At 40.9% G+C, this 16,738-nt stretch overlaps 1 protein-coding gene across 1 annotated transcript in view; it reads left to right on the forward strand.

Moving 5' to 3' along the window:
- Positions 1-15,840, forward strand: part of PARD6B (par-6 family cell polarity regulator beta) — a 16,680-nt gene extending 840 nt beyond the window's left edge. Inside the window, 2 exon segments of the mRNA XM_042051186.1 lie at positions 4,362-4,600; positions 11,236-15,840. Coding sequence (XP_041907120.1) covers positions 4,362-4,600; positions 11,236-12,065 — 1,069 coding nt within the window. The 3' untranslated portion in view covers positions 12,066-15,840.
- Positions 15,841-16,738: the final 898 nt, after the last annotated feature.

Consider the following 16,738-nt stretch of genomic DNA (forward strand, 5'->3'; position numbering starts at 1 on the left):
GGGGGGGGGGAAATATAAGTGGTTTTGGAGCGGTTTAAAAAAAAATAGGTAAGTGGAGTTGGCCCCTAAGTTTCTGCACAGACTAAAAGACGTACAGAAAAATATGTGTTATGGGGAAAATGGGGCTCACTGGGCTAGAAGAGGTGTTTCGAGACATAATTGGAGAGCGGACTACCTGCTCTCCAGAGCTCTCTTCCAGCCCTAACAATTCTGTGACAATTCGCAAGCGTCAAAACCCACTCTTTGTCCGAATTGCAATGAGTGCGTTTGTTAGTGACTGTTTCTGTAGTTACCTTTTTTTCCTTAATGAGTATGTCTTTCTGGAGCTTTTTGTGGGGTACAGCGTAGGCTTACAGTAGGGGTAGATGTAAGCTCTGGCTGGCTTATCTGAAAGTGGAATTTGCCTTCTCTTAGAGGCCCCGAGAGACTTTTACCCTGACAGTGGAATTTCAGGAGTGTGTACCTGTGTGTTCCCGCATAGATCACCAGTGTCTTGTGCTCAGAGTGTTGTACAGCTCTGTAAATTCTCCCATGCATGTATCTTCTATTTTTAATTTTCATTTGCTGGTTAGGCAAAGTTTTGCTGACAAAGCTTTAATATTCTGAGAGAAAATACATTTTTTTTGTTCTGCTTTATATTTGTAATAACTTCCATTTGTAAAACTGCTGGATGTACAGTATTAAGTGGAGCATCAAGCTATTAGTTAAATAAATGTTGAGTTAAAACCCCTTTTTCATTGCCTAGGCAGATTGTAAGTGCATCCACATGGGAATGTGTTTTCCACTGGTGGACACATGGATCTCTTGGGTTGTTTTTTAAAGTGGGAGTAGCCTGTGTTCTGTCCCCTCCTTTCCTGCTAGTGAAGTGTTACAGCAACAGTGCAGGTGAAGCAGTCAGGACTCTGTGGACTTTTAAGGATAACACACCATAGTGCTGGAACTTCTGGAAAGTGTGTGGTTGGTCTCTACAGATTAAATGAGGATGATTACTTTAAAATGTTAATTTTTCATGTGGCCAAAACCAGAGAGCACAGGAATATCTGGTAGCTGTTATTTCAAATAGCAGTTAAGCACAGTTGGTATTGTGATGGTGAAGTCTTTTATTTATGCTCTTATAAGGTTGAAGATGAGCAGTATGATGTGCTTATAAACCCAAATCACTTGTTTCCTCAGCCCAAAACTCTAGGTTTACTGTTTCCCCACTGTATGTTTTCCTTGATTTAAAAATATATCTAGGGATTCAGGCATGTGATGTGTTCCTGGTGTTTGTACAGAGAAGTGTAGCCCTAATGAATAGGGATTGTCCCTTAAGTGCATATTATGGAGCAGGATTCAAGGCATTCCTAGAACTACTTGTTGCTAATGCATTATTTAACAGCACCTCAGTTTAATATCGCAGAGGAGTCATCTTCCTTCTATGAAAATGAGCAATTCTGAAGAGAAGGAAGAAAGGCCTGTGTGGGAGGTGGAGGGAGCCGTTCCTGTGGAGTGGCCTGGGCTTTGAAGGCTGCTCAGTGATGTACAGCTCTTTATTTAGATATTCCAAATCAATAATTGTGCCTCAGCTGACAAGGCTGGGCCAGCACAGCCCAACTGTGATTGCAGTTATATGAGCACAATGCCTTTGTTAGTTTAGTTTATTCAGTTTGGGTAACTGCTCTGAACTTGCCCTGGCAATTCCCCCTAGTACTTGAATTCCAGTCAGCCCATTTTCTTGTTATGGAAAATAAAATTTTACACCCTAGACTAGCGTTCCTAGTGATGATATGGAAACCCCAAGTTAAGCTTCTAGTTCTCTATATGTTAAAATTCAGGTTCTCCCCCTTTCTCATAACTTGGAATAATATTTTTTTTCTGAGTAAAGTCTAGTAACTGGTAAGCTAGAGGTGGTCATTGCAGCTCATGTTCTGTCAGTGCTGGAGACTTGCATAGAGCAGCTTTATGCTGTGTTTCAGAGGACTTCAAAATGTGTCCCATAAGTGAGTGCTAAGTGAGCATCCCGGGTGCCTTCCCGGTGTGCTGCCACAGCTCCGCTGCCTTTTCCCGGGGGAGTTAGCAGGGGAACAGCACTTGCTTGTAAAGAGCTCAGATAGCAAGGAGCCTTCTCTGCTTAAGTTACTCTTCCAGTGTCTCATCTCCTCTAGAACATCAAGTGCAGGCCTGTTTCATGGGACAGAGTGCAGCATCTGATAGAAAATGCCGACATTTCAGGGGTTCAAATAATGGAATTGCACAGTTGCCCTTGTGTCTTTTACCTGCTTTCTGATAGTATTGAGCAAACTGTGTTAGGAAATATGGGCGGGTTATGAGTCTCTTGGTATTTGCACCAAATATGTATGAAATAAAGTGGAAAAAATAAAAATAGCCCGTTTGAAAATCTGGCCCTTTGCTTGCTGTGATAAGAGTCAACATTTATTCCAGTTTGAGGGTGAGGTTGTTGGCTTTTTAAACTTTTATTCCAGAGTTATGTTTTAACCGTATAATCCTTGAAAGCCAAGCAATTTCGATTGCTGCCATACGCGGACAGTTCCTGTGGGGCTCGCACCTCCCGCAGCTGGGGAAGGATCCAAGGCCGGCCCTGGTGTCGTGATTAAGCTGTGCTGTCTCTGATGTGATGGGAGTTCCTCCTGTGGGCTGGGCTTTTGTTTGTAAGCAGGTGTGAATCATCCCTTCTGCCTTGTTACTTAATGTTAGCGTAATTACAGGTTTTTCAGAGGAGGAATGTTCCCAGATAATTCCTTTATTTGAAACTTTTAGAGGAAGATGGGATGTTGAAGGTGTAGCTTGTTTTGAGTTAGCATGGTGTTAACATGGTGCTAACAAACGGGGTCCTTGTCTCCTGGTTTTCAGTCCTTTGTTTGTATGTGAGAACTCCGAAGCTCTTATTCTCCAAAAGATTGTAGTCAGGCGTGAGGTAAAGTGCACCTCCACATCTCCTGTGTGTAACCTACACCAAAGTATGTGATACTGAGGCTCGAACTTGCACGCCGAGCATTTTGTTCCATGTGCCCTTCTGCTCTGCTTAAAACTAAACTTGCGAAAGAAATTATTTAAAGTTTTTACTTTCACTGTAGGTCAGCAATAGAATTCACACAAAAAAAGCAGCCAACTGAGGTTTTTTGAATTATTAGCTTATTATCCTTTAACTCATACGCAATCTGTTCTGTTCTGGTTTTTGTAACCTGGCTGCTGCTATCTCTGAATTCCTTTTGACATCTCTGGTATGTTGTGCATGCGCCTGATATGGAGGATTTGGAGTAATTTTTATCCAATATTCTGTTTGCTTTGGGTCCTGCCCTTGTTAGGCAGAACACCAACATTTTACTAGTTATGTATGGTAAAAATCACAATTTGTCTAGTCTACGTCAAATGCTCATCCTTGTCTTGGCACTCAGTTTAGTCTTCTGCCTGCCCCCACTGCATCATTGCCTTAATAAGCAACGTGTTTTAAGAAGTGTTTGCTTTAGAGATGATTTAGGAGACTGGGCTTGAGTGGATTTGTGAGCTGGGTTTTTTGTTGAATAATTATGTTGACTACAAGCAAATCCTGCCTCTGATAGTAATGTCAGTGACTAATTTTTTTTTTTTTTTTCATATTTTCTGAGTCTTGCTAGGTTGGGAAAATCCAGGTTCTATGCCCTGGATAGAACCCTGATTTATGAGACTGTTGCAATCAAGGTTTGAGCCTTGCTCATGCAAGTGAATCTTCTGAATGCTCTTAGAGGTAGCGGCTGGTTGCCTCTGATATATCTCTTTAGGTAGGAGCAGAGTGGACCTGAGATCAGCTCCTAAAGCTGGGCTGCACGTGGCTTGTACTGAAAAGCAGCAACAGTTCTTTGTGGTCTTCCCATCCAAGTGGCATTTTCACTTCCTGGCCAAACAGCTGGGGGTGTGAAGGCTGCTCAGCCTTTCGTGGGTGAACCACAGTTGTGTAACAATCTCTACACACTGTTCTCAAGGGCACTGGTAGTTCTTGGAACAAAATTCCAGGTAGTCACATACCACAGGATGTTAATCACAGTCCTGGTTTCAGCCACCACAGGAGTGCTGCCTCTGAATTCTGTCCCATGTTTGCTTCATGAGCCTGTGTGAATCTGCAGTTATCCCTGCACCCGTTTGTCACCTTAGTGCTGATGAGCTCCCATTAAATGGAACAATAAAACGGCTTTGGCATGCTCAAAAGTACACATTCTTTCAGGTACAAAACTAGTTATAACTTTGGGGAAAAAACCAACTGTTTTAACTGACTTTCCTACACCACATCAAAATTATTGGCTTTAGGTTTTAGTGCACTTTTAATTCCATAACGCTTCTGGTTTAACATTAAAATAATTCTATTGCTTCCATATTAATGATGTAAGATCTATTTTGTTGTAGTTTGGAGCAGAATTTCGACGGTTTTCTCTAGAGAGATCCAAACCTGGAAAGTTTGAGGAGTTCTATGGATTATTGCAGCACGTGCACAAGATCCCAAATGTTGATGTTCTGGTGGGATACACGGACATTCATGGAGACCTGCTGCCTATCAATAACGATGACAATTATCACAAAGCAGTTTCTACAGCCAATCCTCTACTCAGGATTTTCATTCAGAGAAAAGGTAAGAGCACTTGAAGAATGTGAATCATCTGTTTATCCAGCTACAGTGTGATGTATGGAGGAAAAAAACCCTGCAGTCCTATTTCATCATGTCAAATTCCTTAATAATTATGGGTCATGAAAGGTATTCACAACTCATCTCTCTTGCAAGGACTTCCTCAGGCAGCCTATTTAGACTTTGTGATTTTTTGCTTGTATTTAGTTGAGTTAAAGTCAAGTTAAATCTCAAGCAAATGCTTCTTTCTGGTTTTATGTAAGCAAATGAAAATAAACTTTAAGCCTCTAAGGTTTTCTGCTCTGTATGTTGGATACTATTCACTTAAAATTCCAATCTTGATCAGACAAGAAGAGAGACCATTACAGGATGGAAAGCAATATTAGAAATGTTGATACATTAACTCTTAAATGTAACATAAAAGTATAAATTCAAGACTAACTTTGTAATGTGCTACTCTTTTCACACTTTCCCAATAGAACATTTTGAAGCTTTCAATTGAGAAGCTTATTTCAGTTAGGAAACCTCAGGAGTGAGGGCTGCTTCTTTTGTTGGTTTGCCTTTGAAAGTAGAGTGTCTGCTCTGGTTGTGTGTTCCTACTGTCTGCTTTTGCTCCTGAAGGGGGAAAAAATCTAATTAAAAGCTTGTATCTGTTCTTCTGGTGTTGTTCCTGGTTGTTGCTAAGACAGGCATCTTTTCCTTAGAAAATGCTTGGGCATCAGAACCTTTTATAAACTCCCACTCCAAAATATGAACAAGTCCACAACAGCCTGACACAAACCCAATATTCACGATCAGTGTGGCTGCTTGGCAGCTGCTGTGTGCTGGCAAAATGTTTGTTTTGTTTGTGTTGATAGTATAGACAGGTAAGGCCTGTGTTTTCAGTGCTGAAATGCCAAAGGCATGAACCATTTGCTTTAGCAGAACCTGGAGGTAGACAAGGTCTATGATTCCATTTAATCCCCTACAATAACCATATGACAGGAAGGGATAAACCACTTTGTCAGACTGGGATTATTGAGTTTGTATTTTAACACCATATGTTTTTAGATTGTTCCTAGTGTGACAGGTCTAATGTTGCCTGTTCCTAGTGTTACATTTGTAATGCTTTTTTAGTTTCCTACCATCATTTACCTTGATTTGATCCAGGTGGATTATTTGTCTCTGCTCTGGTGCCAGGCGTTGATATAATGCACAGAAGTAGGAGTAAGATGAATTCATTTTAGTTTATCAGAGCAAGAGTTGACAAGCAGGAAAAGCTGTGTGAAAAGTATCTGGTGTCATTGCCTTCCCCTGGACACAAGAGCCTTCTGCCTGTGGGGTTTCAGGGAACAAAGAACCAAGGCTGGCACCACAGTCCCCCACTACACTTTGTTGTGAATTAGTTGTGACCACACTAATCACATCTGTTGATGAAATTGAGGCTTTGCTTTCAGTGGCATCTTTGCCATATAGAGCAGATTTTTTTTTTTGATGGAAAATACAGAAATAACTTCATTCTGTATTTTATTTGTGATGATTTGCCTATAACCAAGGCTGAATTCGTGGAGTTAGGGATGGTTCATGTTTTGTGCAGTGTGATTTAAGTGTGCTTAATTCATAGATTGCAGCAACCTTACTGGCTCTGCCTCTGGAATGGAAATGTCTGAACAAATACCTGCTATTGATGGGGCTGCTTTGATCTCTGCTGGTTTGGAACTATAATAAGTGACACAAGTTACTTTTCCACCTGCAAGGCTACTTGTGGCTTTCATGCATTCTCTTAAATCAGCTGAAAAATTTTTGTGGGTTTTGTAATGGAACTCTAACTTCTTTTATATTTCCAGCAGCAGTAGTTGGGAATTTAAGATCTTTGACAAAAAGCCACTGTGGGGAAGAGAGAAAGCGTTTTGCTGTCTTATAATATATGAAATTTTTATCATACTGTCTTAACTATTTAAACTACACATAATTTGTGCAAACGTAACTTAAGGTATGAGCAGACTGCAATGAAATTTAATGTAAATAGTATTAACTTCTTAGTAAATTGCATCCAAGAAACGCCTTGAGGGGTTGAAATGGGAGCTGCAAGATGGTTTTGCTTTTATTAATAAGTGATAGTTGTGATAATGGGACTCCAAAATTTGGGAAATATGCCAGACTAAGAACTCTCTTCTGTCCTGCTTGTTTTGACTCCTGTTTCTAAAAGCTCTCCGTTTGTCCTGAACATTTATGTGTCTTGGTTAATGTGGTAAGGAACCTAGAGATCCTGTAATGAAGTCACATTATTCCCCTTAGACTCCTCTAATTGTATTTCACTAAATTCCTTTAAAATACTTCAAACTGCTCCAGTGCTAAATCTAAACTGGGGCTTGATGTTGCACAAGTCAGGATTGGCTGTCAGCTTGCAGAAAACATTCCTCACTGGAATTTCATTCTGCAGTTTAACAGATTAACAGGTACTGTTGACATCTGGTATTTAAAGGTTAAACTGATGTATTGTGATTAAGTCCAGATGTATGGGAGTCACTCTGTCTGTGAGAAAAACCCTGCTGAAGAGAAAATGGAGTGGAACAGTCTGCACAGGCTGAAGGGCAGCTTGATGTGGGGAACTTTGCATTGTAAATACAAGAACAATAGAGATAACAGAATATACATTTCATTATAATATCCTTAACAGTCCCTCGAAGGATTCTAAATTGCAATATCCAGCTCTTGCAAGTTCTGCATGTATATGGCTGTATTTAGTGAGGAGTGGATTCTTTGGTTAATCCACTTGTGCCTCTGGAGAGAGACTGTCACTGAGAAGCTTTACTTTGGTGAGAAGTAAGAGCAGTTGGCTTTTGAAACAGCTCTTTGTGGACTGGCCTAGCTATTCTGAGGCCTCTTCCTAAAAACACAGGTTAGTTTCCTAAAACTATATTTTGTTATATTTTGTAGAAATAAGAGGAAATTTGTTGGGTCGTATTTAAAAAATGCTAAATTGCATCTGTATCCAAATATGCTAACTACTAGGGGGCTTTGAAAAATTAATTCTCAAGGGGGAACTCTACATTGATTTGCAAATGGGTCAGGAAAATATTTTTAAAATCTGTCTTCAATAACATTAAATTGAAACCAGATTTGGCATTTAATAAACCTGTACAGATTGGTGCCACCTTGAGCTTGAAACTGCTGGGGGGAGAAATCCTTCCTGGACCTCATGGATGTTCTCCTTCACACTATCTGTAGTTAACACCTTGTCCTTTGGCTTTAGGCCAAAATATTTTTCACTGGGGCTTTAAACTGATTAGTGAGGTGCCAGAACAAAGATGCCTTTGTACTTGAGAGTATTGCTTTAGAAAACTTGTTTAGCAGTGGAAGAGAGGTTACCCAGAGTGTGCTGTTCTGCTGAGATTTGGGGAGATGAGTTTATCAACTTTTCGCTATTTCTTTCCTTAGAAATTCTCTAACCTTAACTGTCTATCTTAAGGTTCATGCTAGTTCTGAATTATTAAACTGTTAAGAGCAGTTATAATACAAAAAACTTACCCTCTAGTGTGTCAGAGTTTCTTAAATGTTTTGACATCTGGCTTGCAGTTTTGGGATGCTTTCATTTCAGCCATGTGGCCTGTAACATAAGAAAGTTATTAAAAACAAAAGCACCAGCTCAATTTAAGATTTCTGATTTTTCTTCTGAAATAGATTTTTAAAGTTCCTCTCTTTCCAAGAAATGTGTTCCTACTCTTAGTTTTTGTTTAAAAAGTCCTTTTGAATCTGTTATTTTGCATACAGACATTTACATACTGTTTCTTTCGAAGTTAGTCCTGTTGCAGCTGATCTTCATGTTTCTCTACTAACTGGAAAAATTTGGTTAGGACAGAAGTTACCAGCTGATAGTTGTGGAAGGCAAGCTAGGAGGTGGTTTCTGTGAAGGAAGTTGGGAACAGTTCTAAATCTAACTTGAGTAAAGAGCACAAACTGTCTTTGATCATTTACAGGATGTGATAAATATACTGGGATGCAATAAATATGTGTTTGTATATCCAGTCCATGCCAGACGTCCTGTGGGGTGTGTGGCCTGCCATGAAGGTGAAGAAGCCTTAGAGCCCACTGTGGCAAGCTGGAACATTGAATGTTTTATGTATTTGATGTGGCACAGTGGGTAAAATACCACACTGTCTGATTCTCCGAATTTCTGCACCTTGAATTTAAGGAGAAAACCCTATAAATTGAATACCTTTTAATGTTGCAATGCACATGGGAGAACACTTGTGAGAAAATCAGTGCTGACAAAGCTCTGATGTACTGTTTTCTTGCGTCTGTTTCTAAACCAGCTGTTGTACTAAAAGCAGTAGGGACAGAGTGCTTGATTGGCACCAGTCTGTTGGGACCTGTGTCCTGGAGCTGTCATCAGCAACTTGCACTCTAGCAGGAATGAGTGCAAGTGGAACTTTGTATTTAAAGCAAGACCTGTCTAGGATCTGATTTCACAATTGTTCTTTCCAGGTTGTTTTGTAAACAATTGTAGTTCTAAATCAAAAAAGAGAAGCTATTGCACCTCATTGAATTGCAAAAATCCTTTCAATGAAACACCAGATGTCTAACTGGAAACTGGTTGGATGGGTTGTCAGGAGAGATAAGGGCAAAACTTCTCTCACTTTTTTCTTTGATCATAAATTTTTAGCAAACATTATAAGAATTGCTCTGTGTTGTCTGAAAAGTCAGCATGTTAGTTGTCAGCAGTGGAGTACAGGGGTTTAACCAGCTGATCTAAGTCAGTCAGACATCCCAAAGGGCCTTTTACAGAGAAAAGGCTGAGTTTGCATTTTTGTAGCTGTTTTACTTCAGACATAGTTCACCTGTTTATATGCTTTGGGTGGGGAGGTTGAATTGTTTTTTAATGCACCAGCTCTTCAACACAACTGATCTAACACTCTTAGACATGTGAAGATCAGATTTGAGGCTATTTCTAAAGCCCTCTTGCTTGATGTTAAGACCTAATGTTATATTAATTAAAGCTTAAATTCCAAAGTAACTGAAATTGCTCCGGAAGTGACTTCAGGCTATAGTAGGGCTGTGTCAATCAGGTATCTTCAGAAATAACTCCTGATTGTGTCAATTAAACTGTTGAACAACTTCAGCTGTAAACATCAGTGCAAAAGATGCTGTGTTTAGCAAACAGCTAAGCAAGAGCTTTGCCTTCCTTATGGTGTAATTATTTTTTTTAAGCAAAGGAAATAAAAAAGAAATGTAAATGAGGCCATCATCAGGATGCATTTTTCTAAGACACGTTGATGAATTATTGTGTACACAGAAGCCAGGAGCTGACAATAAATCCCTTTGAGGTTTTTTGTGGGCTAATTTAAATTTGTTTCTTTTCCTGTTGTCCTTTGTCTTTTAGAATACCAGGTCCAAGGCTGCCTTCCTAGAGCAGCCAAAGGACTCTTGTTGTTTCAGCGACCCTAAAGGCTGGGAAGGGAGGAGTTAGTGTTACGTGCTGCAGTAGTGTTAACCTGTTGCTCCAGGAATACTTTCTCTGTTCTATTTTGCGTAAAGCATCTGAGGAGTCCAAATCTAACTGGTGCATGTCTGTATATCTCAGCCTGAGAAACAAGTGCACTCATTGATTTCCTCAGCAACTGGCAGCTGTCCTGAAATGCCACCAGGGCAGCATTGCCACAGTCAGTCCAGTCCACAGACTGAAATGTATAGCCATTCTCCCACTTTCTTGGCTCTACCAGTGGCATCTGAATGTGATAATACAAAGAAATCCCAGCTTCTCTGTGTCCTAGGGTTAGTGCAGTCCAGTTCTGCGTGATTATGGGGGGGTTTCCCGTGTAGAACAAAGATGTGTGCAATGTTGCAAAAGTACGAATGTAAATCTGAGGAAGCTCAGATCTAAATGTATTTTTGGTGAGTTATAGCATATTAAAAAGAAAAATGGAACCTTTTAAAATAAGCGTTTTAGAAATCAGGATTGCTTCCACAGAATGTGTTTTCTTGTCCCTTACAAGTAGTCGTAGGACTAACATGTTTTGTTTGGGGTTTTTTTTAAGCTCTAAGCCATTTGCCTATTCCTATATCAAGTTGTGGCAGTTACAGCATTGCTTGCATGAACAGTTTTGCTTGAAGTATTTGTGTGCGAGGTCTCTTTGTTTCTGCTCCACAGCCATTTCACCTACATGGCGTGGGGGCAGGGAAGAGTGCAGAATGGAATAAGCTTTCTGGAGTTTGAATCCAGGTCACTTGGCTGGCTCCCAGCAACTAGGCAATAATAGGCACACTGGCTGCTTTCCCTTTTTCATTCTTTCTTTTCCAATGATCTGAAATCTGAGGAGAGAAAACTAGCAAGTGGAATTACTCTGAATAAAATTAAAATGTTTCTAGGAATGTACTCACTCTTTCCATTCTACCCTTTCTCTCAAGCAGCTGTAGCTCTTTGTCTGCTGCTGCTAACTTGCTTTAATTTCTTTTGTGCACTCTCTTTCTTTTGGTTGAAGAAAACCAAAAGTATTCCAAACTTTGAATCTCATAACATTAAAGCTTTTGTTTCGTGTGTAGAGAGAAAGGTTTCTATGACAGTAAGGCAGACACCTTCTAGATGAGCTCTTTGCCTCTGCTGAGCAATGTGACCTGGCCATGCCTGGCAGGCTCTAATCCCCATGTGCTCTGTCTTGCAGAAGATGCAGACTACAGTGCCTTCGGGACTGATACCATGACAAGGAAGAAGAACGTCTTATCCAATGTGCTACGTCCGGATAACCACAAGAAGAAACCCCACATTGTCATTAGCATGCCCCAGGACTTCAGGCCAGTGTCCTCTATCATAGATGTGGATATTCTGCCTGAGACCCACCGCAGGGTGCGGCTCTACAAGTACGGCACTGACAAACCCCTGGGCTTCTACATCCGCGACGGCTCCAGCGTCAGGGTCACCCCGCACGGCTTAGAGAAGGTCCCGGGGATTTTCATATCCAGGCTCGTCCCTGGAGGGCTGGCTCAGAGCACGGGCCTGCTGGCTGTCAATGATGAGGTACTGGAGGTGAATGGGATAGAGGTGTCAGGAAAAAGCCTCGATCAAGTTACAGACATGATGATTGCAAACAGCCGCAACCTGATCATCACGGTCAGACCTGCCAACCAGAGGAACAACGTCGTGAGGAACAGTCGGACTTCGGGCAGCTCCGGCCAGTCCACTGAGTCAAGCCTTCCCAGCAGCACTCCAAACATTCTGGGAAATCTGCTGCAAGGAGAAGAGGAGAGCGATGAGGAGGACATTATTATTGAAGACAGTGGGGAGCCACAGCAGATCCCAAAAGCTGCACCTACCAGTGAAAGTATAGAATCCTTATCACAAATTGAACTCCTCCATGAGTCCACACAAAATGGATTCCTTCCTTCTAGTGAAATGAACTTGAATCACTCAGCAGGCAGCATTAGCATGGAGTATGAAGTACCAGAGCCAGGGCGTAAGTCACTAGAAGAGGATGGAACTATAATAACACTATGAAATGACATTGGTGTACTTTGTATAAGTAAGGATGCCATACATGTTTTAATTTGGCTTAATATGTAATACATTTTATACCTCTCCATCTACCATGCACTGCAGTTAGATTAAAAGGAGGGAAAAGTAAATACAAGAAATTCAAAATTACATATGTTGACTAACTTCATTAATTCTGCACTTCAATGTAAATAATTCACAAAGCTGGAAGACAGTTGATAAATGGCTGAAAGTGAATGAGGAAAATTTAAATTGAAAATGAAGGATAGCTAAGAGATGGCTGTGAGCTTTCTTTTAAAGGTACTTGATTTTTATTATTTTTTAATGCCGTATACTACTGGTTCTATAGAAGTAAACTTCCTTACATGTGAGGCTGACCATCTCATGTACTGTGGCTTCATGTTCCTCTGAAGTGCTGCTTACATGTGGTGGAGCTGCTTTAGCCCCCTCACTGCTGTCCTGGCTGCTGCTCTGCTGGCAGAGCTGTTGGTAGGCTCTGTGCAAGAGGAAACTGGGAGAAAGCCAGAGGTGGGCTGGGAAGAGATGGGGATGGCTGGTCTGGTCCCCTGGCTGACACAGGGACAACAGGGCTCTGTGGGCAGCACCTGCAGTGGGGCTTTGGAAGTCACTGTTCCTTTGTGAGTGAATGTGCAACCACAGGCTCGTTAGTCAGGCACCATTACTAGTTTTAATGGCCAGGCAAGCTTACTTTTAATGACTCTGGTTTTGAAACTCAAATGTGAAAGTCTTAACACTAATGCATCAAAGACCTGTTCTCATTCTAGTTTGCAATATTTAAGGATATCATTGGATTTAGTTACTAATCCCAGTAAATTACAAACAAATCAAATGTAAACACTGCTATGGAAATAGCATCATGTAATCTCTGTTAAAATTGCAGCTCCTAGTAGAAACTCAAGATTTCTACTAGCAAAGGTTTGCTGGAATGAGTCTGGATTATATGAAAGTGACTTCCTTCAAACTTCAACAAGTTAGAACAGTTTAAGTTAAATCCCTGGATTAAAAAAAGTTTTAAAGTTTTAAATCAAGATGAGACTTTAGTACATCTTGTTTGAGCAATGTGATATTAACTTATTCATTATTAGGAACTGATCTGTAAATGCAGATCTCTGTGTGTCCCTGGCTGGGTGTTGTGGATGTTAAAGAGTTAAAACACTGATGACAAGTCCTGATGCTGCAAGGACAAAGGTGTGTGTGTAACCACAGCACTCACTGGGACAGGTGCAGGGGAGGCTTCTAGCGTTGTTTTTATCCTTCCCCTTTTTGTATCTCCTGCTTTTTACCACTTTGGCCCTTTGTTCCCAACCTGACCCTCCTTTGGGAACAAAAGCTGTGGCAGGAAAATGAGGTGGGAACTAATAGGATTGGGGAGAAGGATCTCCCCAGGGATCCTGTGGCCTCTGTCAGCCTGTAAGGAGGAGTAGGGTGCTACCAGTTCTGTCCTGTGCTCCCCAGAGCAGGAGTCAGGCGCTTGGGAGCGTGTTCCACCCTCTGGGAAGATGTGATGCGTGGGAAGGGAGACTGACCCCTTTCTTTTTTTCCCCTCAGTCTATTTGAGGAAAATCTACCTCTGGTAACTTTACTAACAGGAGACCAACTGTAAGTTTAATGTTAGGGCATCTGTAAAAGTCGTCACAGACCATCAGAGGCTAAACCTGTGTTTGTTTCAGGTTTTTGTGATGATGCGAACACTGCTGCAGAAACAAATCCCTGCTGTTTGATGTTGCAAAATGCACATTTGAAACTGGTATCTCATGAGCAGTAGTTTTCTTAAACCTCCAATGCCAGTGGAGTCCAAGATGCCAAGAGAGGCATTCATACCCCTTAGGATTTATGGAGAATAGGCTCAGCAGGCAGTGGTACTCTGCAAATACAGGTGGGGGTCTCTTTCATCACACTTATGGTTTCTTCGGTATGTATGTGGAGAGCCTTGCAATCTTTTACAAGAGCAAGATTTTTCAAGTGTTTCGCTTGTTTTGCTAATAATTATTAAAAATGAAGCAACTACATCCACTTAGTGTGAAATGAGAAAAAGAAATGTGCATTCTGAAACGTGGAGACTTTACCTGTACGTGTTTTCTCTCAGCGCTGCTCTACACTTCCTTTCTTTATGGAAGATTGTTTACTTTGAAAATATCTTTTTTATTTTCCTTTATCAAAATACTTTCCTTCCTGTATGAAATCACAGTGAAGGGTGAGACTCATTCTGCTAGTTTGCACTTCTGTGCCTTTGGTTTACTTGAATGTATTGTGAATAATCAAAGGAATAAAGGCACTTGGGAAGAGAAGAGAGATCCACAGGTACAGAGAATGAACTGGTAGTGCACTTAATGCAGGTGTAATGTTTTCATTCCATGGAAATCCGCTCTGGGGCTGATGTGGTTGGTCCATGAGGATTCTGCAGCTCAGATCACAGCTGGGAGGGTGGACTTGCCTGGGAGGGCTGAGTCTGCCAGGAAACTGGGCAGGTCCCAGCCCCGAGGCTGCTGTGCTGCCAGGCACATGCATGGGTAGTTTGAATAATATATATGCCAGTATTAAGGACTTGTAGAAATTTAACTGTGGTCCTACTCTAAACTGCATGAGACTTCATCTCCTAGGACCTTTCCTGCAAACTGAGTAATCTAAACGTGAGATAATGTTCTTTTTGACATATATCATCTTCTGTTTCACAGAAATTTGGTAACATGTAGTAAAACTAAGCCTTTGGGACTTGATAAAAACTTTAAAGAATAAATCTAAAAATTGTGTATTTACAGTTACAATGACAGACTGCACAGCATGTAATTGCTTAATGCTGCAGTTACCATGAAGTTTCTAAAGTTCTTCCATATCTTACTAATACATACACTGTTAATTACAGAATATTTTTAAATTGCTACTTCAGGATAATCAATGGTTGATTGAGTGGCTAAATTTAATTTTATATATAAATGATACTGGGGTTCAGTATAAGGTTTTTTAAAATATGCTGATATTGTTAGCCTTTCATTCACTACCTCCTAAATTTTTAACATCAATACTGTTTTCTCCCTGGAAGACAATACTTAAAGGCTTGACTGTTTTATATAGATTTTATCTATAGCTAAAAATGGAGAAAGAAAATCCAGAAGTGATAGTGAGGATGCTGCGCATGATTGACAATATTACGCTGCTATTGATGTAATCTTTGTGTATTAACTATCCTGTGTGTGTAAATTGTATTTTCAATTCAGATTTTATAAATTAATTTATGAAATATCCAAATTATTTCAGAATGGAATGAAAAACTGAAATTCCTTTGACTAGTGTTATATGTTGTGTACATGCACAGAGGGGGACAAGTCATTCCTCCCTTGCGACTGGGACATCTAAGTGCACCTTAATAGGAAGAAGAACAAATTCTTAATAGAATTAAGATGCATTTACTTTGAAGTTCTGCTATGGTATTGGATAAGTCAAGCCTAACTGTGAATCATATGGTTTTTTTCCACACCTGAATTAAATTTAGGACAATGTTCTCACAAGCTGTCTTTAACATGTGTATTTTTGTGAATATTATGTATTTTCTAATTAAATTTTACTTGCAATGTGATTTTTACATGAATGAACTTGTTTAAAATGTCAAATATCAGTATTTTTCTTACAACTTTAATGTATAATGTACATTGGTATCTCACTGAATGAAGATTGATTTTACAAAAATCAAGCTAGATGTAGTTGTATATTAGTCTTATATTTTTACAGACCAAAATAATAAATGGATATAGAAATAAAATGGGGTTTTTTTTATTACTTTGTCAGATAAATCAAAATGATGAAGGATGCATCCTTTTTCTCAAGTGTGACAATAGATGGGTTTAATTTTTTTCTCCTGGCCAGCTACCCAGGCTGTGTTTTCCTGGCAGTGTTCTCCAAGCTGCTCTGTCCTTCCCCTGGAGCAGATCTGTGCCCTGGGCAGTCTCAGGGTCCTGCTGTGTGTCCCTCAGTGCTGCTGCCTCACCTGTGCTGTGCTTGCTCCTGCAGCAGCTGCAGTAGTGAACCTTGCATTGGATGCCTTGCCTGAGGACTGCTCCTGGGGGAGGTTTAGGTCCCTCCTGCTGCATCACCTGTGTCAGGTGCTGCTGGGGAGGCTGTCGCTGCTGCTGTATCTGCTGCAAGTGTGGCAGTTTGAACTCAAACCCACTTTGCTTGCAAATATTTTCTCCCATCTCTTTTGCCTTGGCAGCCCTTGTAAACATTTACCCGGGGAGGAGAGACTCGGGCTGTGCTTAGCCCCTTGTGTGGCTTTTGTTTCTGCTGCTTTGGGGCTGAGCACAGACTTCTCTGCACCTCCCTTGTGTCTGCAGGACTGGTTTGTTTGTGTGCTCAGTACTTTCCATCCCTGCAGACAGAGCTGTGGGGAGGGGACAGCAAGGCTGGGATCAGCATTGGCTCAGAATGCAGCCCAAAGAACCCAGGCTGCTGCCCTGGGCACTGGAGCTTGAGTGTTTTGGAGCGGGGGGAGTTCTCTTCTCTTTGCACAGGACACTTGGAAGGAATGCTGAAATCAGTGTGGCATTCCTGAAATGGTGTGAGCTCTCTGCAATGCATCTTCTGCGGTGTTCCCTGGCTCGGGCACAGGGCGTGGGGTCACCCACTGAGGCAACAGGAGCAAAGACTGAGGAACGTGTCCT

The sequence above is a fragment of the Corvus kubaryi genome, unplaced genomic scaffold (genome assembly GCF_017639235.1).
Source record: "Corvus kubaryi isolate FWS band 111438036 unplaced genomic scaffold, C.kubaryi_AGA036_p1.0 134, whole genome shotgun sequence".
NCBI classification, from domain to species: Eukaryota; Metazoa; Chordata; class Aves; order Passeriformes; family Corvidae; genus Corvus; species Corvus kubaryi.